The following is a 27,686-nucleotide window of genomic DNA, read 5'->3' as shown; positions in this document are numbered from 1 at the left end:
TTGGTCAGGAATTAAGGATAGAGATGGAAGTGTACTTTTTTTCAAACCCCAAATAAGTGTTACTGGTCTCTGCAGTGTTGTATTATATATATTTCTCTTAATATTTAGTTTAATTTCAGTTGCCTGTTTCCAGACAGATCTCCAGTCCCTGTGTTTCCAGAGCTCCCCCTCCTCCCCCCTTTAACCCCAACACTCTGATGGACGCAGAGCGGGAAGCCGACCTCCTGGAAGGTAACGTTAACAGAAACAAGACACTCCACCACACTAACTCCCACGCCTTACTGTGGTCAGCTCAGCACACATGGTACGCTATAGGCTCTATGCCAGTATACACAATACATTGTAGAAAAAATAACTCTCTAACCCTTTTCTGAAGTGTCACTGTGCTCTTTGGGGAAACAGCTTGGTCATGGTTTTCAATTTAGTGACTTGTGCCTTGGACTTAGAAGGGATGTGTTGTCATGTTCTTGCATGACTGTTTTTGTGTGTTTGTGTGTGTGTGTGTGGAGGGGGGTGATGATGATGTGGCAATAATGGAAATCAGGAGGTTGTGACCAAGCTTTCTTTCCATGGGTAGAAGGGAAATGGGGTAGTAAGTTAGTCTTTGTCATCCTGAGTCTGACTTGTGTATTGAACTAGGACGTTATTGAGACATTCAGTGAGGTAGGCTACATATAGCCTATGTAAGCAACGCTCCTGTTAGAAGAAGTAGACTTGGACCCAAAGAGACCGTAGTGAGAGAGGAACCTTTGGGAGATGAAGGAAGAGAAGCCCAATGAACATTCCAACCTGAGTAAGTACAGATCATTGTATCAGACCATCGGTAGAGTAGTACACTGTTAGTGTGAGGAGGAGGATGCATTAAGGGTCAAGAATTCTTGTGTAATGACATGATTGGTGGGCTTTTGATTTATGATGTGAAAATTCATGTGATCAGTCTGTTCATATTTAACCTGTTACGCAAATAGATATAGTATTGCTCTTTGTTTAGCCTACTTTTCAGAGCTATGATGTAGCTTATTCATGTAAAAGGTGCATTGAAAGAGAAAAATGTCACTTTCGATTAAGCTATTGGGTGGCAGGTAGCCTAGCGGTTAGAGCATTGGTCTGGTAAAGGATAGGTCGCAGGTTCGAATGCCAGAGCCAACAAGGTGAGAAATCAGCCGATGTGCCCTTAAGCAAGGCACTTAACCTCTATGGGCTAGGTGGGACGCTAGCGTCCCCCCCGTGGTGCACTCCATCAACAGCAGGTGCATTTCAAGAGCGGCAAATTTGAAACCAAATAAATGTCAAAATTCAAATTTTTCAAACATACAACTATCTTACACCCTTTGAAAGATAAACATCTCCTTAATCTAACCACGTTGTCCGATTTCAAAAAGGTTTTACGGCGAAAGCATAAAGTTAGATTATGTTAGGAGAGTACATTGACAATAGCTGTGTGTAATGTTTTGTCAATTCAAAGACGGGGTCACCAAAACCATAAAACCAGCTAAAATGATGCACTAACCTTTTACAATCTCCATCAGATGACACTCCTAGGACATTATGTTAGACAATGCATGCATTTTTAGTTCTATCAAGTTCATATTTATATCCAAAAACAGCGTTTTACTATGGCATTGATGTTGAGAAAATCGTTTCCCTCCAATAACCGGCAGTCAAGTCAGCACCACAAATTAAATAATTAAAATTAGAAAACATTGGTAAAATATTATATTGTCATTTAAAGAATTATAGATTTACATCTCTTGAACGCAATCAACTTGCCAGATTTAAAAATAACCTTACTGGGAAATCACACTTTGCAATAATCTGAGCACTGCGCCCAGAAAAATACGCGTTGCGATACAGACTAGCCGCCATGTTGGGGAGATCTAAAATAGAAAATACTATGTAAATAATCCATTACCTTGGATTCTCTTCATCAGATGTCACTTCCAGGTATCACAGGTCCATAACGAATGTAGTTTTGTTCAAAAAAGCTCATCAATTTATTTCCAAAAATCTCCGTCTTGTTAGCACATGATCTAAGCCCGCCGGACTTCACTTCATGAACGAGGGGAAAAAATATATTTACGTTCGTTCAAACATGTCAAACGTTGTATAGCATAAATCATTAGGGCCTTTTTTAACCAGAACATGAATAATATTCAAGGTGGACCGAATGCATTCTCTTTTATAACGTATTGGAACGAGGGTACCCAACATGAACTCGCGCCAGAGTCTAATCGGCCATCACCGTTCCATGGCTCTTGTTCGGTCAGATCTCACAGTAAAAGACTCAAAACACTTTGTAAAGGCTGGTGACATCTAGTGGAAGCAATAGGAAGTGCCAAAACATTAATCAACCCCTGTGTGTTTCAATGGCATAGGCTTAAAGGTAATTCAACACATCAGGTATCCACTTCCTGTCAGAAAATGTCTCAGGGTTTTGCCTGCCAAATGAGTTCTGTTATACTCACAGACACCATTCAAACAGTTTTAGAAACTTTAGGGTGTTTTCTATCCATATATAATAAGTATATGCATATTCTAGTTACTGGGTAGGATTAGTAACCAGATTAAATCGGGTACGTTTTTTCCAGCCGTGAAAATACTGCCCCCTAGCCCCAACAGGTTAACCATAATTTGTTCCAAGGGCGCCGTACTACTATGGCTGACCCAGTAAAACAACACATTTCACTGCACCTATCCGGTGTATGTGACAACAAAAATATTGTAAAAAATGTTTTACATTATGTATCCTTTACTTTATAACCTGAAGTGTTTTAAAATGTGTCATAAAACAGGTTTATTGGCCCTTCCTGGAGACTCAGCTGGGTTCAGACAGTTGACACGCTCTTTACAGGGGACTTTAATGTGTTTATTGTTGAAGTTGGCAAACACTTCTGTCATTATTCGTACATGCTTACAAGTGACTGTATAGATAACTAGTAGAGACTGAATGTATGGCTTTCAATCGCTTGACTGTGGCAAGGTTGCCAATGAATGTCTGCTTTAATCTGCTGCTGAATCAAATTTTATTTGTGTCATGTGCCGAATACAACAGGTGAAGACCTTAGAGTGAAATGCTTATTTACAAGCCCTTTACAAGCCCTTAACTATTTTATTTTCTTAACTATTTACTAAAATAAACTGAAGTATAAAAAATAATTAAGGAGTAACAATAAAATAACAGTAGCGAGGCTTTATACAGGGGGTACCGGTACAGAGTCAATGTACGGGGGCACCGGTTAGTCGAGGTAATTGAGGTAATATGTACATGTAGGTAAAGTGACTATGTATGGAAAATAAACAGCGTAGCAGCAGCGTTAAAGGGGGGACAATGCAAATAGTCCGGGTAGCCATTTGATTAGCTGTTCAGAAGCCTTTTGGACCTAGACTTGGCGCTCCTGTACCGCTTGCCGTGTGGTAGAAAAGGGAACAGTCTATGACTCGGGTGGCTGGAGTCTTTGGCAATTGTTTGGTCCTTCCTCTGACATGCCTGGTATAGAGGTCCTGGATGGCAGGAAGCTTGGCCCCAGGGATGTTCTGGGCCGTACGCACTACCCTCTGGCGGTGATGCAACCAGTCAGGATGCTCTCGATGGTGCAGCTGTAGAACCTTTTGAGGATCTGAGGACCCATGCCAAATCTTTTTAGACTCCTAGGAGGAATAGGCTTTGTCATGCCCTCTTCACGACTGTCTTGGTGTGTTTGGACCATGTTAGTTTGTTGGTGATGTGGACACCAAGGAACTTGAAACTCTCAACCTGCTCCACTACAGCCCGTCGATGAGAATGGGGGCGTACTCGGCCCTCCCTTTTCCTGTAGTCCATAATCATCTGCTTTGTCTTGATCACGTTGAGGGAGAGGTTGTTGTCCTGGCACCACATTGCCAGGTCTCTGACCTCCTCCCTATAGGCTGTCTCATCGTTGTCGGTGATCAGGCCTACCACTGTCGTGTCATCTACAAACTTAATGATGGTGTTGGAGTCGTGCCTGGCCGTGCAGTCATGGGTGTACAGGGAGTACAGGAGGGGACTGAGCACGCACCCCTGAGGGGCCCCGGTGTTGAGGATTAGCGTGGCAATGTGTTGTTACCTACCCTTACCACCTGGGGGCGGCCCGTCAGAAAGTCCAGGATCCAGTTGCAGAGGGAGGTGTTTAGTCCCAAAGGTCTTACTCACATCGGCTACAGAGAGCGTGATCACACAGTTGTCCAGAACAGCTGATTGTCTCATGCATGCATCAGTGTTGCTTGCCTCGACGCAAATGGTATGGAACAAATGACTTGGCCATGGGAAGAGTGTGGGTAGAATAGAATCTCTCTTCATATTGCTCAGGGTCATGTGATCACAGTTGTTGTTTTCATGTCACTCACTCACTCTCTCACTCTCACACAGACGAACCTCCTCAGGAGAATGGGGTCATCCAGAGCACCCAGGGCCTGTACAGCTCCACCTCCCCTCCGGCCTCAGACGATGAGCCCTTCTCCACATACTTTGAGGAGAAGGTGCCCATTCCAGAGGATGTCACCCAGGTACTGAGGCCATGTGGCCTATGACCTCACAGGGATTATTAAAACGGAGCCTAGGACCTCACACATATTATTAACACAGCCTAGAAACTCTTAAGGGATTATTAACACAGAGCCTATGATCTCAGGGTCTATGACATCACAATAAGTATTAACTCACAGAGCCTATGGTATCACAGGGGTTATGACGTCAAGGTCTATGACCTCACACAGATAAACCCAGAGCCTATGGCATCACATGGGCAATTATGACCTTATAAAATACAGTACCAGTCAAAAGTTTGAACACACCAACTCATTCAAGGGGTTTTCTTTTCTTTTGACTATTTTCTACATTAAGAATAATAGTGAAGACATCAGAACTATGAAATAACACATGGAATCATGTAGTAACCAAAACAGTGTTAATCAAAATATATTTTATAATTTAGATTATTCGAAGTAGCCACCCTTAGCCTTGATGACAGCTTTGCACACTCTTGGCATTCTCTCAACCAGCTTCATGAGGAATGCTTTTCCAAAAGTCTTGAAGGAGTTCCCACATATGCTGAGCACTTGTTCGCTGCTTTTCCTTCACTCTGCGGTCCAACTTATCCCAAACCATCAATCAAATCCAATTGTGTTTGTCACAGGCGCCGAATACAACAGGTGTAGACCTTACAGTGGAATGCTTACTTACAAGCCCTTAATCAACAATGCAGTTTTAAGGAAATGCCCCCCAAAAAATAAGAACAAATGACTAAAGAGCAGCAGTAAATAACAATAGCGGGGCTATATACAGAGGGTACCAGTACAGAGTCAATGTGTGGGGGCACCGATGTCGCGGTAATATGTACACGTAGGTATAGGTAAAGTGACTATGCATAGATATAACAGAGTAGCGGCAGCGTTCCAGGTGGGGGAAGGCAATGCAAATACTCTGTGGATCCATTTGATTAGCTGTTCAGGAGTCTTATGGCTTGGGGGCTGAAGCTGTTTAGGAGCCTCTTGGACCTAGACTTGGCGCTCCGGTATGGCCTGCCGTGCTGTAGCAGAGAGAACAGTCTGACTAGGGTGGCTGGAGTCTTTGGCAATTGTTTGGGCCTTCCTCTGACACCGCCTGGTATATAGGTCCTGGTTTGCAGGAAGCTTGGCCCAGTGATGTATTGGGCCGTACGCACAATCCTCTGTAGTGCCTTGCGGTCGGAGGCCGAGCAGTTGCAATACCAGGCAGTGACGCAACCAGTCAGGATGCTCTCGATGGTGCAGCTGTAAAACCTTTTGAGGCTTTGTCGTGCCCTCGTCACTACTGTCTTGGTGTGCTTGGACCATGTTAGTTTGTTGATATAGACGCCAAGGAACTTGAAGCTCTCAACCTGCTCCACTACAGCCCTGTCGATGAGAATGGGGGTGTGCTCGGTCCTCCTTTTCCTGTAGTCCACAATCATCTCCTTTGTCTTGACCACGTTGAGGGCGAGGGTGTTGTCCTTGCACCACACGGTCAGGTCTCTGACCTACTCCCTATAGGCTGTCTCATCGTTGTCGGTGATCAGGCCTACCACTGTTGTGTCATCAGCAAACTTAATAATGGTGTTGGAGTAGTGCCTGGCTGTGCAGTCATGAGTGAACAGGGAGTACAGGAGGGGACTGAGCTCGCACCCCTGAGGGACCCCCGTGTTGAGGATCAGAGTGGCGGATGTGTTGTTACCTACCCTTACCACCTGGGGGCGGCCCGTCAGGAAGTCCATGATCCAGTTGCAGAGGGAGGTGTTTAGTCCCAGGGTCCTTAGCTTAGTGATGAGCTTTGAGGGCACTTGAATGCTGAGCTGAAGTCAATGAATAGCATTCTCACAAAGGTGTTCCTTTTGTTCAGGTGTGAAAGGGCAGTGTGGAGTGCAATAGAGATTGCATCATTTGTGGATATGTTTGTGCAGTATGCAAATTGGAGTGGGTCTACGGTTTCTGGGATAATGGTGTTGATGTGAGCCATGACCAGCTTGTCAAAGCATTTCATGGCTACAGACGTCTGTGCTACGGGTCGGTAGTCATTTAGGCAGGTTACCTTAGTGTTCTTGGGCACAGGGACTATGGTGGTCTGCTTGAAACATGTTAGTATTAGATTCGGACAGGGAGAGGTTAAAAATGTAAGTGAAGACACTTGCCAGTTGGTCAGCGCATGCTCAGAGTACACGTCCTGGTAATCCGTCTGGCCCTGCAGCCTTGTGAATGTTAACCTGTTCAATGGTCTTCCTCACATCGGCTGTGGAGAGCGTGATTACAGTTGTCCGGAACAGCTGGTGCTCTCATGCATGTTTCAGTGTTACTTGTTTCGAAGTGAGCATAGAAGTGATTTTGGTTGTCTGGTAGGCTCGTGTCACTGGGCAGCTTTCAGCTGTGCTTCCCTTTGTAGTCTGTAATAGTTTGCAGGCCCTGCCACATCCGACGAGCGTCGGAGCCGGTGTAGTAAGATTCAATCTTAGTCCTATATTGACGCTTCCCTGTTTAATGGTTCGTCGGAGGGCATAACGGGATTTCTTATAGTCTTCCGGGTTAGTACCTCTCCTTGAAAGCGGCAGCTCTACCCTTTAAGCTCGAATGTTGCCTGTAGTCCATGGCTTCTGGTTGGAGTTTGTACATACCGTCACTGTGGGGACGACGTCCTCGATGCACTTATTGATAAAGCAAGTGATTGATGTGGTGTACTGCTTAATGCCATCGGAAAAATTCCGGAACATATTCCAGTCTGTGCTAGCAAACCAGTCCTGTAGTTTAACATCTGCTTCATCTGACCACTTTTTTTTATAGACTGAGTTACTGGTGCTTCCTGCTTTCATTTTAGCTTATAAGCAGGATTCAAGAGGATAGAATGATGGTCAAATTTGCCAAATGGAGGGTGAGGGAGACGCGTCTCTGTGTGGAGTAAAGGTGGTCTTGAATTTTTTTCTCTCTGGTTGCACATTTAACATGCTGATAGAAGTGAGGTTAAACTGATTTAAGTTTCCCTGCATTAAAGTCCCCGGCCACTAGGAGTGCCGCCTCTGCATGAGCGTTTTCCAGTTTGCTAATGGCTGTATACAGCACATTGAGTGCGGTGCCAGCATCAGTCTGGTGGTAAGAAAAACACTGGTGTCTTACCAGAAGCTGCTGTTCTGTCCTGCCGATAGTGTATAACCTGCCAGCTGTATGTTCTTAATGTCGTCGTTCAGCTACGACTCGGTGAAACATAAGATATTACAGTTTTTAATGTCCCGTTGGTAGGATGAACATGCTTTCAGTTCATCCCATTTATTTTCCAATTGGGTTGAGGTCGGGTGATTGTGGACGCCAGGTCATCTGATACAGCACTCCATCACTCTCCTTGGTCAAATAGCCCTTACACAGCCTGGAGGTGTGTTCTTGGGTCATTGTCCTATTGAAAAGCAAATGATAGTCCCCCCAAGTGCAAACCAGATGGGATGGCATATTGCTGCAGAATGCTGTGGTAGCCATGCTGGTTAAGTGTGCCTTGAATCCTAAATAAATCAACGACAGTGTCATGAGCAAAGCACCATCACACCTCCACCTGCATGCTTCACGGTGGGAACCACACATGCGGAGATCATCCGTTCACCTACTGAACCAAAAATCTAAAATTTAGACTCCTCAGACCAAAGGACAGATTTCCACCGTTCTAATGGCCATTGCTTGTGTTTCTTGGCCCAAGCAAGTCTCTTCTTCTTATTGGTGTCCTTTAGTAGTGGTTTCTTTGCCGCAATTCAACCATGAATGCCTGATTCACGCAGTCTCCTCTGAACAGTTGATGTTGATATGTCTGTTACTTGAACTCTGTGACGCATTTATTTGGGCTGCCATCTGAGTTGCAGTTAACTCTACTGAACTTATCCTCTGCAGCAGAGGTAACTCTGGGTCTTCCTTTCCTGTGGCGGTCCTCTTGAGAGCCAGTTTCATCATAGCGTTTGATGGTTTTTGAGACTGCACTTGAAGAAACTTTCAAAGTTCTTGAAATGTTCCAGCTTAACTGACCTTCATGAATTAAAGTAATGATGGGCTGTCATTTCTCTTTGCTTGTTAGAGCTGTTCTTGCCATAATATGGACTTTGTCTTTTACCAAATAGGGATATGTTCTGTATACCCCCTACCTTGTCACAACACAACTGATTGGCTGAAACGCATTAAGAAGGAAAGAAATTCCACAAATAAACAAGGCACACCTGTTATTTGAAATGCATTCCAGGTGACTACCTCCATGAAGTTGGTTGAGAGAATGCCAGGAGTGTGCACAGCTGTCATCGTGGCAAAGGGTGGCTATAAAATATATTTTGTTTTGTTTAACACTTTTTTTTTTGCTTACTACATGATTCCATGTGTGTTATTTCATAGTTTTGATGTCTATTATTATATAATGTAGAAAATAGTACAAATAAAGAAGCCCTTGAATGGGTAGTGTGTCAACTTCTGACGGGTACTGTATATTACATCACAGTTATTGAGTCATAGAGCCTATGGCATCACAGGGATTATCATTACCTCACAGGGTCAGTGACATCACAGGGCCTATCTTCTAAGGGCGTATGACCTCAAAGAGCATATTACCTTAAGTTTATGACCTGAATAAAGTTATCCACAAAGATACTATTAGTATAGAATAATTTAGAAATTATAACTTCAATGACAGGTAATGCTAAGATTTATTTTAAGGCGTTGATTGTAATATTTGTGATCCTCTCTTTTCAGATGTTCAGTTTCCGTAAACTCTGGGCCTTTACAGGACCAGGTTTCCTGATGAGCATCGCCTATCTTGACCCAGGGAACATCGAGTCCGACCTGCAGTCTGGAGCTAAAGCTGGCTTTAAGGTGAACACAAACCTTCAAGGGACAGGGATACAAAGTCAAATAAAATGTTATTCGTCACGTGCTTCGTAACCAACAGGTGTAGACCAAAAGTGAAATGCTTACTTACGGGCCCTTCCTAACAATTTAGAGAAAGAAAAATAGAGATAATACAAAAGTAATAATTTATACACAATGAGTAACGATAACTTGGCTATATACATGGGGTACAAATACCGAGTTGATGTGCTGGTGTACGAGGTAATTGTGGTAGATGTGTACAGTGCATTCAAAGTATTCAGACCCCTTTTCACATTTTGTTGCGTTAGTCTTATTTAAAACAAATTATGTCATCAATCTACACACAATACCACCTTAATGACAAAGCGAAAACAGGTTTTTAGAAATACCTTATTTACATAAGTATTCAGACTCTTTGCTATGAGACTGGAAATTTAGCTCCGCTGCATCCTGTTTCCATTGATCATCCTTGAGATGTTTCCAAAACTTGATTGGAGTCCATCTGTGATAAATTCAATTGATTGGACTTGATTTGGAAAGGCACACACCTGTCTATATAAGGTCCCACAGTTGACAGTGCGTGTCAGAGCAAAAACCAAGCCATGAGGTCAAAGGAATTGTCCGTGGAGCTCAGAGACAGGATTTTGTTGATGTAAGGTTACCAAAAAATGTCTGCAGTATTGAAGGTCCCCAAGAAGTTTGGAACCACCAAGACTCTTCCTAGAGTTGGGCCCTCGGCCAAACTGCGCAATCGGGGGAGAAGGGCCTTGGTCAGGGATGTGACCAAGAACCCGATGGTCACTCTGACAGAGCTCCAGAGTTCCTCTGTGGAGATGGAAGAACCTTCCAGAAGGACAACCATCTCTGCAGCACTCCACCTATCAGGCCAGATGGAAGCTACTCGTCAGTAGAAGGCACATGACAGCCCACTTGGAGTTTGCCAAAAGGCACCTAAAGGAGACTCAGACCATGAGAATCAAGATTCTCTGGTCTGATGACACCAAGATTAAACTCCTTGGCCTGAATGCTAAGCGTCACATCTGGAGGAAACCTGGCCCCATCCCTACGGTGAAGCATGGTGGTGGCATCATGCTGTGGGGATGTTTTTCAGCAGCAGGGACTGGGAGACTTGTCATAATCGAGGCAAAGATGAACGGAGCAAAGTACAGAGAGATCCTTGATGAAAACCTGCTCCAGAGCGCTCAGGACCTCAGACTGTGGTGAAGGTTCACCTTCCAACCGGACAACTACCTTAAGCACACAGCCAAGACAATGCAGGAGTGGCTTCCGGGACAAGTCTCTGAATGTCCTTGAGTTGCCCGGACTTGAACCCAATCAAACATCTCTGGAGAGACCTGAAAATAGCTGTGCAGCCGATGCTCCCCATCCAACCTGACCGAGCTTTTGAGGATTTACAGAGAATGGGAGAAACTTGGTGTGCCAAGCTTGTAGAGTCAAAACCAAGAAGACTCGAGGCTGTAATTGCTGCCAAAGATGCTTCAACAAAGTACTAAGTAAAAGGGCTGAATACTTGCAGTCAAGTTTGGACACACCTACTCATTCAAGAGTTTCTTTATTTTGACTATTTTCTACGTTGTAGAATAATAGTGAAGACACCAAACCTGTGAAATAACACATTGAATAATCTAAAAAATATTTAGATTTTTTTTAACACTTTCTCTTTTTTTTTGGTTACTACATTATTCTAAGAAGCCACCCTTTTGACAGCTTTCCACACTTGGCATTCTCCCAACCAGCATCACCTGGAATGCTTTTCCAACAGTCGAAGGAGTTCCCACATTCTTAGCACTTGTTGGCTGCTTTTCCTTCACTCTCCTCCTTGGTCAAATAGCCCTTACACAGCCTGGAGGTGTGTTGAGTAATTGTCTTGTTGGAAAAACAAATGAGAGTCCCACTAAGCTCAAACCAGATGGGATGGTGTATCGCTGCAGAATGCTGTGGTAGTCATGCTGGTTAAGTGTGCCTTTTGAATTCTAAATAAATAAGACTGTGTCACCAGCAAAGCACCATCACACCACCGCCATGCTTCACGGTGGGAACCACACATGCAGAGATCTGGTTACCTACTCTGCGTCTCACAAAGACATGGCGGTTGAAACCAAAAATCTCAAATTTGGTCTCCAGACCAAAGGACAGATTTCCACTGGTCTAATGTCCATTACTCGTGTTTCTTGGCCCAAGCAAGTTTCTTCTTCTTATTGTTGTCCTTTAGTAGTGGTTTCTTTGTAGCAATTTGACCATGAGGGCCTGATTTCACGCAGTCTCTTCTGAACTGTTGATGTTGAGATGTGTCTGTTATTTGAACACTGTGAAACATTTATTTGGGATGGAATTTCTGAGGCTGGTAACTCTAATGAACTTATCCTCTGCAGCAGAGGTAACTCGGTCTTCCTTTCCTGTGGCGGTTTTCATGAGAGCCAGTTTCATCATAGCGCTTGATAGTTTTTGCGACTGCACTTGAAGAAACTTTCAAAGTTATTGAAGTGTTCCGGCTTGACTGACCTTCATGTCTGAAAGTAATGATGGACTGTCATTTCTCTTTGCTTATTTTAGCTGTTCTTGCCATAATATTGTCGTGTCTTTGGCTATTAAGTGATATGACATGCTATTCTATAAATCCTTTCTCTGTAATTAATATTACCTGATTAAGCTAATCGTGTAAATGTAATTAACTAGAAAGTCGGGGCACCACGGAAGAACGTTTATAGAGCCATTATCTTCCGAATAAACTCTTAAAAGACTTAGTAATATTTTACATCGATAGCTGTCATCTCAATCCTCACCTTATTTCAGTCTCATAAGGAAAGTTGTAAATTCTTGGTTATCTTCACGATCCCTGGCTAACAAGTTGAATCAGCAATACAAAATTGGGTTTAATTATTTATTTCCTAAATACCTAACTAATCACACAGAATTGCATATACACAGAATACAAATGATGTCATACAGAAAACGTCCCTGGTGGACGGAGCCGACATGGCGGCTTGTTACACAAAGAAAGGGGGTTGGGCTTGAATGAATGAGCGGGAAGACTGAGGCACAAAAACAGCTATGCTATCGTAAATACAGAATCTTATGCATTCTAAATGACCGCCTATTTGGAAAAGGAAAATGCAATAAATATTTACTCTGAGCTGCGCTTCGGTAGATTGGTCGTAGATGCTGGCCGGGTTGGCCAACCGATCTTCCTGTCCTCGGAAGAATGTAATGTGGATACGTTGTAGTATCTTCGTCTGTGTTAGACCGGATCCGTCATCCGTCCTTTCCTAGCCCACGTCTACAGCGGCCGCTGCTAACTCAACGGCTAGGAAGTATCACTTCTGTAGTGAATAAGTTCAAAGTTCATACCATTCACAACCAAAGCTCACGCCGAGGTTGGCTTAGTTCTGTACCTGACCACTGCTGATGTGTAGTTGATATTTTTTTTTTTCTGGTGCTTTACTGCATTAGAAGCGTCACCCAGGTGGGTGCTACACTGTCGGCAATGGAGGATCAGGTACCTATGGAGGAGCGGCTACTATGAAGGAACTGGGAACTTCGGACAAAGGGATCGACCCTGATGGAGAGCTTCTGGCTTGACTGACAGACCAACTTTCTCCCTGGCTGTACTGTACCATTTGATGCTCCCTCTCAAGCCATACAGAGTTTTCTGAACTGCCTCAACTCCATTCGTTTTCCATCTTTCATTTGTTGTTCATTAATTAATGTTAACATATGGTTCTAAACTTTTTTTTTTTTTTATCCTTGATTTGCAATGTATCCACGTGTGATGTATTGTGATTTTATTGTCAAATCTATCATATAGCAGTTTTATGGCTTGGGGGTGGTAGAAGCTGTTCAGGGTCCTGTTGGTTCCAGACTTGGTGCATCGGTCAAGCTTGCTGTGCGGTAGCAGAGAGAACAGTCGGTCTTGGGTGGCTGGAGTCTTTGACAGTTTTTAGGGCCTTCCTCTGACACCGCCTGGTATAGAGGTCCTGGATGGCAGGGAGCTCGGCCCCAGTGACGTACTGGGCCATACGCACTACCCTCTAGCGCCTTGCGGTTGGATGCCAAGCCGTTGGCAAACTAAGCGGCGATGTAGCCAGTCAAGATGCTTTCAATGGTGCAACTGTAGAGGTTTCGGAACCATGCTCAAATTCGAAGACAAGTAATTTACTCAAAGGCAAAGTTCTATCTCCGGTTGGACAGTAATGTTTTATTCTATAATCAGCATCCCTATTACATCTGGTCTCTTTGCTCTTGGTTATATTTCATTTACTAATTTACTGCCATGCTTCATCACCATTATTTTGTCCCCCCCTCTCGCTCTTTCTTGCTCTCTCAGCTCCTGTGGGTGTTGTTGGGGGCCACCATCATCGGCCTCCTCCTGCAGAGACTGGCTGCACGCCTGGGGGTCGTCACAGGGATGCACCTCGCAGAGGTCTGCAACCGCCAGTACCCCACTGTGAGTAACCCTCCCTCGCCCTACACTATATAGAAGGGTTTGGTTTAAATGAATTGAATGTGATTGCTATGTGTTATATCCAGTCTTGTTCTTCACACCTTTATCCCGTCCAAGGTTCCTCGTATTATCCTGTGGCTGATGGTGGAGCTGGCCATCATCGGCTCAGACATGCAGGAGGTCATCGGCTGTGCCATCGCCTTTAACCTCCTCTCTATGGGCAGGTAGCTACAGTACCACCCGCCAGCGCCCAACCAAGCCACACTTTACTACATTACACAAAGTGTGCATCCCAAATGACACCCTATTCCCTATATAGTGCCCCCTGTTCAAAAGTAGTGCACTATATAGGGTAACATTTGGGAAGCTGACAAAGGCATACAATGGGAGCTCTAGAGGTCAATGTATTGGGTTCAAACTAACATTGTTGTTTGCTCTCTACCAGGATTCCACTTTGGGGAGGTGTCCTCATCACCATCATTGACACCTTTGTGTTCCTTTTTCTAGATAAATATGGTGAGTGTTTCTTCAACACATTAAGATGTCTGTGATTTTAAGTGCTTGGGTACGTGTGTGTGCATTTCTGTCTGGGCGTGTTTCAAACTGATTTCCGACTTTTGTTTTTTAGGCTTGAGGAAACTTGAAGCCTTCTTTGGGCTTCTCATCACCATCATGGCTGTAAGCTTTGGGTATGAGGTAAGAACAAGCTTTTCCCTGTGTTCATCTATAAAAATAAAAAATCCCCTTCTGTAAACCTGCCAGCTGGTTTTTATAGTATATAGCGCAGCTTTGATAGAATTTGGTAGTTTTTTTTTCTTTTCTGAATTTGTGTGTCTGACTGCCATCACGTGTGTGTGTGTGCCTGTAGTATGTGATGGTGCGTCCGGACCAGGGGGAGCTGCTGAAGGGGATGTTTCTGCCGTACTGTGAGAACTGTGATTCTGCCCAGATGGAGCAGGCTGTGGGCATCGTAGGAGCAGTCATCATGCCCCATAACATCTACCTGCACTCTGCCCTCGTCAAGGTAGGTCTCTTGCATTATGACATAGTGAAAGTCTTACACTCCTCTATAGTATGACATAGTACTGAGTCAAAGATCTTCACTATGACATAGTAGAGGGTCGTCATGGACCTTTACTATGACATAAAATATTGGTAACGATTGGAACATAATCATTTATCAATTTTTGGGCCAAACAACCAGAAAGTACAATGTCACAGGACTTGTGATTATATTTTAATTCATTAATTTTACTGATATTTTATTGTCTAGTCTCGGCAAATAGATCGTGGGAACAAGAAGGAGGTGAAGGAGGCCAACAAATACTACTTCATCGAGTCAACTATCGCTCTCTTCATCTCCTTCCTCATCAACGTCTTTGTTGTAGCAGTGTTTGCTGAGGCCTTCTACGACAAAACCAACATTGAGGTGGTGGGTATAATGACTAACCAGACCCAGCATGTCTCCTTGTCTCAGACTGTAACAAACCTTTACAGATGGTTTATACAGTAATATAGCATCAGTATGGCACCTCTAAACCAGTGACCTCCCTTGTTTGTGATGTGCTGCTGTTCTTCTCTGTGTGTCACAGAATGCAAAATGCAATGCATCAGGCAGTCCTCACACAGACCTCTTCCCTCTGGACAACAGCACGCTACAGGTGGACATCTTCAAAGGGGTACATCTTTCAAGGATTAACAACAATCTACATAACCTGTGATATGAAATCACTTTGATACTGTATATACCTGCTATCTCAGTCAATCATTTTGCCATGAAATGAACATTTGTTTGGTGTTGATAATATGAATAACCATGGAGGGAATTTCTACAATCTCTCACTCGATACAGGGGGTGGTGCTGGGTTGTTTCTTTGGCCCTGCGGCCCTCTACATCTGGGCCATCGGGATCCTGGCTGCAGGACAGAGCTCCACCATGACAGGCACTTACTCTGGCCAGTTTGTCATGGAGGTGAGCGTGCACAAGTACCCAACTACCGTGTTTGTGTATGTGAGAGTGCACATTGTATTGTTAACCTTTAAGTCAATCCTTGTGTATTCGTGTGTTGGTGTTTTGTATGTAAACACCTCAGGGTTTTGTCAGTAGGGATGTGTGTTTGTCTGTATGTTGACTATTTTCTCTCTCTTCCCCTGCCTCAGGGTTTCCTGAACCTGCGTTGGTCCCGTTTTGCCCGGGTGCTTCTCACCCGCTCCATCGCCATTTTCCCCACCCTGCTGGTGGCCATCTTTCAGGACGTGCAGCACCTAACGGGCATGAATGACTTCCTCAACGTATTGCAGAGCATGCAGGTCAGAGAGAAGACATGACCAGAGCCCTATCAAAAGTAGTGCACAAAATGGGGAATAGGTTGCCATTTGGGATGTCGAAGGGGTTTGGGGACATGCAGAGAAAGGGAAGAGACAGGGCTTGCTGTTTGGGGTTTTTAGGCTCGGTTTCTGTATAGCACTTTGACATCGGCTGATGTAAAAATATATAAATATATTTGATTGATTAGAGAGGAGAAGGGTGCAGGACGGAGAGAGTGAAGACTTGGGCTAGGGACTGCAGGTTAGAGAGAGGGGTAGCAGCTACTCTGGCCTGGCTGGGAGTCTTTGGGGGGTTTTATACTGATGCATGTATTAAAAGCTATTGAAGGGGACTGAATGTTGTCGGTTCTTACTGTCTCTCTTTGTTCCACAGCTGCCGTTTGCTCTGATCCCCATCCTGACCTTCACCAGTCTGACATCCATCATGGATGACTTTGCTAATGGACTGTGAGTCACCTTAACCCTCAACCCATATAACACTGAAGATTGCTTCTGTATTTGCACTGATAGACCAACAAATGAATAAATGTGGTGACGGGGGATGCATCTCAAATGGATCCTTATTCCCTACATAGTGCCATACCTAGTGCATTCTGTAGGGAATAGGGTGCCATTTGGGACGTAGTCAGATTTGTTTCTGTATTTTCACTGATCGACCAACTAATAAATGCGATGACAGTGACAATTTATCATTGTGATGCCTAACCGTCTCGTCTGTGACTGTGCTCCTGAGGGTGTGGAAGATTGGCGGAGGGGTGGTCATCCTGGTGGTCTGTGCCATAAACATGTACTTTGTGGTGGTCTACGTGACCAGCCTGAACAGTGTGGCGCTCTACGTGCTGGTGGCCTTGCTCTGCATAGCCTACCTAAGCTTTGTGTGCTACCTGGTGAGTTACTGTAGTAGTCATTATAACAGCATGGACTGGGTTAGATAAGCATACAACACTGTAGATCAATTCCCAAATAAAGAGGCTACCTTTCGATGTGGAATACTAGATACTGAATGCAGGGATATGGTTTGTAAAGATGGATTGTAGACTATTATAGGGAGTACAGTAACCCTCTTCTGACCACCTCCACTCTCTGTGTCTACAGACGTGGCAGTGTCTGATAGCCCTCGGGGTCTCCTGTCTGGACGTGTCCTGTCTGGGCAGCAGGGTAAGCAACAACAGACACGCTGTGTTCATTGAGGAACAGCCAGCGTATGACACCTAAAACGGAACAGGACAGTGTTTAATGGACAAGACAGACCAAGATGAACGTTGGCTGTGCACTGCAGATCCCCTGCTAGGTGTCGACAAACGTTGGAGATGTAGAATCGTTGGGAAATGAACAGAAAATGATATCCGAACAGAAAATGATGTCCGAACAGAAAATGACGCACTCGCTGCACATAAAATCTTCTTGTTGGTCTGTCTTGTCCTTCAGGTTTTGAGAGAGAGAGAGAGACTTAAACCTTTTTATAGAGAGATTTTAAGACATATCCCGATATCTCTAATCATGAGATCAACACTTCAGAGAACATTTCCCCCCCCCCCACTATTCTAATTGTTTTCTCGTGTTCAGTTCTGTTGAGCTACTGGTATGTGGGGTTTATTATGTAAAACCCAATTACAACAAATGACCTCCTTCCTGTTCAGAGGCCCCCCTGTTCCTTTTTAGAGTCCTCAGGGTTCAGCTATAGTTTATCCTATCTCCTGTATTTTCATGCTCAAGCAGAGCGGGTGTGACATTCTTATGCTTTTCGATTAGAAAATTAAGTTTGAATTCTATTTCTCTTAAATGATTGCAGTCCTATTCCAGGTTAAGATGTGACAAGTTCTGATCTGGCAAAATGGCAATTCTTAACCTGCTGACATAATAAGCTGAAGTCTACAGTATTTGGCAGCTGCTATCGGTCTGTTTGGTAATTAACTTTTTTCCGTTATTGTACCTCTATGTGAAGACACCATTTATGATTATTTGGTCAAATGTAGAACTTGAGTAGATCTCTCCTTGCTGTATTATTGAATTCATTTTAGATTTTTGTTCATTATAATTACAGTTCTCACCTTTCAGCAAAAGAAACCATGGGAAGAGAACACCTTTAGTTTGGGTTGAGCATAATTTCAAAAACTACCTTTTTAGTCAGTATTTTCAACACCTGTCTCTACATTCAAACTGATCTTTTCAGAGTGCATGTGTTTTGACTTCAAAACTGTTAATATTATAATCTGTTTGTTAATTGGGGTTGTTCCCCACTAGAAGTGAGAATTTTGGACAACAAACTTTTTAAGTGCAATATCCTTGTTATGGCGAGTAATATCTTTTAATTGAGAGTTTTGCCAATTGTCTAACACTGGTAGACTTTTTGTAATGTGGTACTAATAACATGCCCCTTGCTACCTTCACTTTACTAAATTACATATGTTATAACATACCACTTGAGGTTAGTTTTATCTTGAGAATGTTAATTGTAATGTTTTAGATAAACATCAGATTGGAATTACAGGACTGTTAAAAGCGTTCATGAGTACATTTACATTTTAGTCATTTAGCAGACGCTCTTATCCAGAGCGACTTACAGTAGTGAATGCATACATTTCATACATTTTTATTTTTTTCTCCGTACTGGTCCCCTGTGGGAATCGAACCCACAACCCTGGCGTGGCAAACACCATGCTTTACCAACTGAGCCACACGGGACCACACTATAATGCCTCAACGCTTTTTCATAAGATTCTATGATTGTTTTCATTCTAACAAAAACCTATAATTCCAAGTGAGATCGAAGTCAGACGCTGAAATTCTATTTTAACAAGTTGATTTGCCCTTAAAGGGATACTTCGGGATTTTGGCAATGAGGCCCTTTATCTACTTCCCCAGCCGGCTGATGGATACCATTTTTATGTCTTTGCATGCAGTTTGACGGAAGTTGCTAACTAGCATTAGCGCAATGACGAAGTCTAGTCAATGGGCTAATGCTAATCAGCATTGGCTCGCAAAACTAACTTCCTTCATACTGGACACCGAGACATAAAAATGGTATCCACAAGTTCATATGACTGGGACATCGCTTTAAAGAAATTACATCCCAAAAATATATTTTGGTATTTGGTTCATTAGTCCACTGTTGACATAGTCCCAAAATGTTTTGCTTGTCAGCACTATATTGTTTTAAGATTGAACATACAAATACAGAACTGGTTTCTTGCTGATGTTTAATGCAACAGACCAATCTGTAAACCTAATTCATGCAGTTCTTGCATGGTCAAGCTCAATCTGACTAAGAATAATATTCAGCAGCTATAAAAGGTTTTAAGGATTTTACTATGTTTTTACCAAGGTTTTAAGAGATGAAACTCAAATGTTAGTGTAACTGTATAATGTAACTGTAGTGTCATACCAGTGCCTCTCTCTCTGTGTAATACAGGCAGACAGACATGTTGAGCAGACTCTGTTAGCAGTGCATTGTTCTGACTAGAGGTGTGTTTGAACCAAGTGAAGCATACTGTAGATATAAGCTATATGACAGTGTCTGTCTCTCACTACTGAATAAAGCAACACCATGTATCCAAAATAAAAATCAAAACAAACATGTATATTTCTAATGTCTCGTGTCTTGGTGTTCAATAAAGGATTTACATGCTCACATCGGCTACCGAGAGCGTTATCACAGTCATCCAGAACAGCTGGTGCTCTCGTGCATGCTTCAGTGTTGCTGTCCTCAAAGCGAGCATAAAGGCATTTAGCTCACCGGGTAGCTCGCATCTGAGTTTCCCTTTGTAGTCCGTAATCGTTTTCAAGCCCTGCCACATCTGAGCGTCAGAGCCGGTGTAGTAGTATTCAATCTTAATCCTGTATTGACACTTTGCCAGTTTAATGGTTCGTCGGAGGGCATAGCGGGATTTCTTTAAAGCGTCCGGATTAGTGCTCCTTGAAAGCGGCAGCTCTAGCCTTTAGCTCGATGCGGATGTTGCCTGTAATCCATGGCTTCAGGTTGGGATATGTACGTACGGTCACTGTGGGGACGACGTCATCGATGCACTTATTGATGAAGCCGATGACAGGTGGTATACTCCTCAATGGCATTGGATGAATCCTGGAACATATTCCAGTCTGTGCTAGCAAAACAGTCTTGTAAGCGTAGCATCCTCGTCATCTAACCACATTCGTATTGAGTGAGTCACTGGCACTTCCTGCTTTAGTTTTTCCTTGGAATCAGGAGGATAGAATTATGGTCAGATTTGCCAAATGGCAGGTGGGGGACAGCTTTTTATGCATCTCTATGTGTGGAGTAAAGGTGGTCTACAGTTATTTATTTTTATTTAACAAAAAACTCTGGTTGCACGTGACATGCTGGTAAAACTGATTTAAGTTTGCCTGCATTAAAGTACCCGGCCACTAGGAGCGCCGCTTCTGGAGGAGCATTTTCTTGTTTGCTTATGGCCTTATCGAGTTGTTTGAGTGCGGTCTTAGTGCCAGCATCGGTCTGTGGTGGTAAATAGATGGCTACGAATAATATAGATGAGTACTCTCTTAGTAGATAGTGTGGTCTACAGCATATCATAAGGTACTCTACCTCAAGTGAGCAATACCTCGAGACTTCTTTAATATTAGACATTGCGCACCAGCTGTTTTTGACATGGCTTCTCTGTTCTGCCTGTGCATGGAAAATCCCGCTAGCTCTATATATTTTTTTATTTAACCAGGTAAGCCAGTTGAAGAAGTTCTCATTTACAACTGCGACCTGGCCGAGATAAAGCAAAGCAGTGCGACACAAACAACAGAATTACACATGGAATAAACAAACGTACAGTCAATAACACTAGAAAAGTCTATATAAAGGGTGTGCAAATGAAGTAAGATTAGGGAGGTAAGGTAATAAATAGGCCATAGTGGCAAAATAATTACAATTTAGCAAATAAACACTGGAGTGATAGATGTGCAGAAGGTGAATGTGCAAGTAGAGATACTGGGGTGCAAAGGAGCAAAAAAATACAATAAATAACAATATGGGGGTGAGGTAGTTGGATGGGCTATGTACAGGTGCAATGATCTGTAAGCTGCTCTGATAGCTGATGCTTAAAGTTAGTGAGGGAGATATGAGTCTCCAGCTTCAGTGATTTTTATTTATTTTTATTTTTTTGCAATTTGTTCCACTCAATGGCAGCAGAGAACTGGAAGGAAAGGCGGCCAAAGGGGAATTGGCTTTGGGGGTGACCAGTGAAATATACCTGCTGGAGCGCGTGCTACGGGTGGGTGTTGCTATGGTGACCAGTGAGCTGAGATAAGGCGGGGCTTTACCTAGCAAAGACTTGTAGATGACCAGGAGCCAGTGGGTTTGGTGACGAATATGAAGCGAGGGCCAGCCAACGAGAGCAAACAGGTCGCAGTGGTGGGTAGTATATAAGGCTTTGGTGACGAAACGGATGGCACTGTGATAGACTGCATCCAATTTGCTGAGTAGAGTGTTGGAGGCTATTTTGTAAATTACATTGCCGAAGTCAAGGATCGGTAGGATCGTCAGTTTTATGTGGTTATGTTTGGCAGCATGAGTGAAGGATGCTTTGTTGCGAAATAGGAAGCTGATTCTAGATTTAATTTAGGATTGGAGATGCTTAATGTGAGTCTGGAAGGAGAGTTTACAGTCTAACCAGACACCTAGGTATTTGTAGTTGTGCACACATTCTAAGTCCGAACCATCCAGAGTAGTGATGCTAGGCGGGTGGGCAGGTGCGGGCAGCGATTGGTTGAAAAGCATGCATTTAGTTTTACTTGTATTTAAGAGCAATTGGAGGCCACGGAAGGAGAGTTGTATGGCATTGAAGCTCGTCTGGAGGTTAGTTAAGTGTCCAAAGAAGGGCCAGAAATATACAGAATTGAGTCGTCTGCGTAGAGGTGGATCAGAGAATCGCAAAAGCGACATCATTGATATATACAGATGTCTATTGATGTATATATTATCTGTCTCGTCATTCAGCCATGACTCGGTGAAACATAAGATATTACAGTTCTTAATGTCCCATTGGTAGGATAAACGTAGGTAATTAATTTTATTTTCCAATGATTGCATGTTAGCAAGTAGGACGGATGGCAGTGGGAGTTTACTCGCTCACCTACTGATTCGTTAAAGGAAAAAGCTTCTTGCTGTTCGTGGTGAGTAATCGCTGTTCTGATGTCCAGAAGTTATTTTCGGTCATAAGAGACGGTAGCAGCAACATTTTTGTACATAATAACAAAAAAAATAGGTTAACAAAATAGCACAATTTGGTTAGGAGCATGTAAAACGTCAGCCAACCTCTTCGGCGCCATCTTAAGTACCTTACTGCTTTTCAGCAAAAAAACTATTTCTCAAGCAAGAATTGTGCTAGGACTGTCTGGGAGTGGTCTGGTGCGGGGCAACCAGAAAACTAGCTGTTAACTAGTGGTTTGGAACTTTTTTATTTATTTATTTTTATTTTTATTAGGGGGTGGATGAGCTTTAATATTGCGGATAGATTGTTGCTTCCATCAGTGTAATTGTCTTTTGTAATAATTTCCAATCCCCCATATATTTTTGGGGTCACTTAGAAATGTCCTTGTTTTTGAAAGAAAAGCACTTTTTTTTGTCCATTTTAAAATAACATTTTACATTTACATTTTAGTCATTTAGCAGACGCTCTTATCCAGAGCGACTTACAGTAGTGAATGCATACATTTCATTTCATACATTTTTTTTTTTCCTGTGCTGGCCCCCCGTGGGAATCGAACCCACAACCCTGGCGTTGCAAACACCATGCGTTGCAAACACCATGCTCTACCAACTGAGCTACAGGGAATTGATCAGAAATAGTGTAGACATTTGTTAATATTGTAAATGACTATTGAAGATGGATTATCTACGTAGGCGTACAGAAGCCCATTATCAGCAACAATCACTCCTGTGTTTCAATGGCACGCTGTGTTAGCTAATCCAAGTTTATCATTTTAAAAGGCAAATTGATCATTAGAACACCCTTTTGCAATTATGTTTGCACAGCTGAAAACTGTTTTGCTGATTAAAGAAGCAATAAAGCTGGTCTTCTTTAGACTAGTTGAGTATCTGGAGCATCAGCATTTGTGGGTTCGATTACAGGCTCAAAATGGCCAGAAACAAAGAACTTTCTTCTGAAACTCGTCAGTCTATTCTTGTTCTGAGAAATGAAGGCTATTCCATGCGAGAAACTGAAGATCTCGTACAACACTGTGTACTACTCCCTTCACAGAACAGAGCAAACTGGCTCTAACCAGAATAGAAAGAGGAGTGGGAGGCCCCGGTGCACAACTGAGAAAGAGGATAAGTACATTAGTGTCTAGTTTGAGAAACAGAAGCCTCACAAGTCCTCAACTGGCTGCTTCATTAAATAGTGCCCGCAAAACACCAGTCTCAATGTCAACAGTGAAGAGGCGACTCCGGGATGCTGGCCTTCTGTCCAGTGTCTGTTCTTTTGCCCATCTTAATATTTTATTTTTATTGGCCAGTCTGAGAGATGGCTTTTTCTTTGCAACTCTGCCTAAAAGATTAGCTAACACAACATGCCATTGGAACACAGGCGTGATGGTTGCTGATAATGGGCCTATGTAGATGTTCCATAAAAAATGTGCAGTTTCCAGGTACAATAGTCCTTTACAACAATACCAATGTCTACACTGTGTTTCTGATCAATTTGATGTTATTTTAATGGCCAAATTTGCTTTTCTTTCAAAAACAAGAATTTCTAAGTGACCCCAAACATTTGAGTGTGTGTGTATATATGTATATCTATCTATATCTCATAAATAGGACTGGTGGAGTTGTCACACATGCAGCTAACACAGACATATTGTAGTGTGTGTGTGTGATATGTGTGTGTGTGTACACTCCTTTTTTTTAAATATATAAATATATATATATATATATATATTTTTTTTTTTAGAATATACCTTCCTTTATTATTCTCCGCAAACCCTACCACAGCTCCCCCAATTGGAGTAAAGTAATAAACAATAACACTTAGGCTTCTACTTCCAGCTTATACATACTATACACATTTTACAGACAATATGTTTTACAATAGTTATTTTGTTTTTAGTCCTGGCCTTCCTCTATTTCTGATGTCCATCCAGTTTGATTTCTATTTGCCATATATTTGTAACTGCTATTTCACAAAAGTTCTAAACCTATATACATTTTACAGACCCCATATGTTTTACATTTTATCTTGTTATTAGTCCCACCCTTCAGCTCCATTCAACCACTTCCAGCTATCTCTTAACACCATCCATATTGGATTTCTATTTGCCATATATTTTTCAACTGTGCTGTGATGCTTCACAAAAGTACTGAACCTTTCTATTCTCATAGTTTCTACAGATTCTAAATTAAATAATAAAATGTGCAAAAATAATTATTAGATTATTGATTGGTGTACTATGACTTTTCAAATCACCCAGTATTGCTATCTGCAACGTTAGTTCTAGGCAAATGCTGAAGAATTGCAACCATTCCTGGACCTGTGACCAAAAACGAGCTACATATGGACAGTACCAAAATAAATGATCGAATGACTCTGCCTCCTCGCAGCAAAATCTGCAGCGCTGGGAAGATTGTATCTCCTACATACATACATACAGTGGGGAGAACAAGTATTTGATACACTGCCGATTTTGCAGGTTTTCCTACTTACAAAGCATGTAGAGGTCTTTGTATGATTTTTAAGTAATTCATTTGCCTGTGGATGTATTTCAAGGCCTACCTTCAAACTTAGTGCCTCTTTGCTTGACATCATGGGAAAATCAATAGAAATCAGCCAAGACCTCAGAAAAACAATTGTAGACCTCCACAAGTCTGGTTCATCCTTGAGAGCAATATCCAAACACCTGAAGGTACCATGTTCATCTGTAAAAACAATAGTACGCAAGTATAAACACCATGGGACCACGCAGCTGTCATACCGGGGGGGGGAAAAAAATGTATGAAATGTATGCATTCACTACTGTACGTCGCTCTGGATAAGGGCGTCTGCTAAATGACTAAAATGTAAATGTAATACCGCTCAGGAAGGAGACGCGTTCTGTATCCTAGAGATTGATGTACTTTGGTGCGAAAAGTGCAAATCAATCCCAGAACAACAGCAAAGGACCTTGTGAAGATCCTGGAGGAAACTGGTACAAAAGTATCTATATCCACAGTAAGACGAGTCCTATATCAACATAACCTGAAACTCCGCTCAGCAAGGAAGAAGCCACTGCTCTTCCTTGCTGAGATGCTGAACAGTTGCACCATCCCAGAGCCCAACTCAAGAAAGGTCTTGATTTACGAATGCATATAGAGTTGCATCTGTGTGAGAAGGCCTGCAAAACTGAGCAAAATTGGGAGATTTGATTAGCCATTGTCACGTCCTAGGTGATGGAGATCAGATATACCCCCTTCCTCTGAAACACCCACACGTGGTCCCCCGTTGTGACCATATACCCAAGCATCTCTGTGCAGTCAGACCTTTGATTTTGTGCCACCGGGCCACAATAATATGCCCCCTCTCTGAATGTCCGAGTGTGACCCCCTCCCCATGGGTTACTGCAGCTAGTGTTGCCAGCACTGCCAGGGTGGGGGCAATCCGCACCGGAACTCTTTGTTATTGGTCTATTAATACATTTACCACATGGTGATGTCATCATGGAAAGCCGAAACTCCCACCCATGCAAACCTACTTAGAAGGTCCTGTATTGATGAAACAGTGTAAACAGGTGAAAGCTAGGATCCCTTATTGATGTGACCTGTTATATCCACTTCAGTCAGTGTAGATGAAGGGGAGGAGACAGGTTAAAGAAGGATTTTTAAGTCTTGAGACAATTGAGACTTGGATTGTGTGTGTATGTGCCATTCAGAGGGTGAATGGGAAACACAAAAGATAAAACGTGCCTTTGAACAGGGTATGGTAGTAGGTGCCAGGCGCACTGGTTTGAGTGTGTCAAGAACTGCAATGCTGCTGGGTTTTTCACACTCAACAGTTTCTCGTGTGTATCAAGAATGGTCCACCACCCAAAAGACATCAAGCCAGCTTGAAGCATTGGAGTCAACATGGGCCACATCCCTGCGGAAAGCTTCGACACCTTGTAGGGTCCATGCCCCAATGAATTGAGGCTGTTCTGAGGGCAAAAGGGGGTGCAACTTTATATTAGGGAGGTGTTCCTAATGTTTTGTACACTGTTTATCAATTGATTCTTCAATAATTATTTCTTAGAAATGCCTCATGAGCCTAGTTCAACGGGTATACCCCATCAGAACCAAAAATATAAGCTTGTTTTACTCCAATGTCTGTATTTGGGTTAAGATTTTGATGCCCGTTTCTGTTCACTTACAGTGCATTCGGAAAGTATTCAGACCCCTTCCCTTTTTCAACATTTTGTTACGTTAAAGCGTTATTCTAAAATGTATTAAATAAATGTTTTTCCTCATCAATCTACACACAATAGTGGTCTGTAGCAACCACTACATAATAAAAGTCCTGATGTCCCAGCATTGCACTGGGCTGACCACATTTTATGCTCCTGAACTTGTACTGTGATTTCACAATAATTAATACATACCACCAGGCCCAATGAGCAAAAAGTGTTGCGTTGGTAAGCACATACTATGTTTTTGGTTGGTGTCAATGATACATTTATTTTCATTTCAAAATTTGAGACTATAGATGCCAATCACAATCACTTGAAAAGTGCTTTGCTGCTTACAGTTCGTAGCCTATGCATAGTCAAAACAACTGCTTAAGCATGCCAGTAATGATTATTGAGTTGATGAACGGGACGTCCCACCAATCGAGTGCTTATGACTTTGAGTAATAAGATAATCAAACTCGGATTACATGAGATGAACCATCTCTCACCCTCCTCTCTTCTCAACAGATGAGTCTGACGGGCCACACAGACATTTACCTGCTGAATGACATGGACAGCAACACGATGGTGGAGAGATAAGGAGGACACTTTGGAGGGGTGGATATTAGCAGTGGTAAAGTCAGTAGCTAGACAGGGGTGACCTAACATGGTGGATGCATGGGACCACAGGCTCAGCCAGTACAGTGCTTCTCCTCCTTTGCCTTAGTGCCAACGAGACCTTTGTAAGTGCCCTTCGTCATCATCTATCCCTTACAAGAAGCCTTGAACCCCTCACTTGACATTCCACTAGGCAGGTAGCCTAACTATGATTGGCATCATCTTAAAGTTAGTCCCAATGAGTTGTTGGTTTTTATCATGTTGAGCGTGCTTTTAAAATTCTGCAAGTGCGCCGGCCTTTTCTCAGGTCAGCATTTCCATATGACTTTGAAACGCTGTTATAATTTTAGATGGGAAATACACAGTTTGTTACCAAAAAGGCAATTTCCTCCAATTAATATGCATGTACAGTACCAGTCAAAAGTTTGGACACACCTACTCATTCCAGGGTTTTTCTTTATTTTTACTATTTTCTATATTGTAGAATAATAGTGACATCAAAACTATGAAATAACACATATGGAATCATGCAGTAACCAAAAAAGTGGTAAACAAATCTAAATATATGTTA

At 42.7% G+C, this 27,686-nt stretch overlaps 1 protein-coding gene across 2 annotated transcripts; it reads left to right on the top strand.

The window, feature by feature from the left end:
* The first annotated feature begins 137 nt into the window (after nucleotides 1–137).
* On the top strand, nucleotides 138–27,494 carry LOC106583265 (natural resistance-associated macrophage protein 2). Of its 2 annotated transcripts, XM_014167215.2 has the most exons (16): nucleotides 138–231; nucleotides 4,388–4,524; nucleotides 9,235–9,354; nucleotides 13,697–13,816; nucleotides 13,931–14,037; nucleotides 14,259–14,329; nucleotides 14,442–14,509; nucleotides 14,682–14,837; nucleotides 15,087–15,245; nucleotides 15,406–15,492; nucleotides 15,666–15,785; nucleotides 15,974–16,123; nucleotides 16,515–16,588; nucleotides 16,875–17,028; nucleotides 17,237–17,299; nucleotides 27,026–27,494. In XM_014167215.2, the coding sequence occupies exons 1-16, from the start codon at nucleotides 198–200 to the stop codon at nucleotides 27,095–27,097; spliced, it is 1,692 nt and encodes a 563-aa protein (XP_014022690.2). In that variant the 5' UTR covers nucleotides 138–197; the 3' UTR covers nucleotides 27,098–27,494. The 2 variants fall into 2 exon arrangements, with proteins under 2 accessions (XP_014022690.2, XP_014022691.1); XM_014167216.2 differs by lacking the exons at nucleotides 138–231; nucleotides 27,026–27,494 and adding an exon at nucleotides 539–793 and having other exon boundaries at nucleotides 17,237–19,722.
* Nucleotides 27,495–27,686: the final 192 nt, after the last annotated feature.

This window comes from Salmo salar, chromosome ssa22, assembly GCF_905237065.1.
Source record: "Salmo salar chromosome ssa22, Ssal_v3.1, whole genome shotgun sequence".
Taxonomy (NCBI): domain Eukaryota; kingdom Metazoa; phylum Chordata; class Actinopteri; order Salmoniformes; family Salmonidae; genus Salmo; species Salmo salar.
This window is presented reverse-complemented; position numbering and strand designations above follow the sequence as displayed.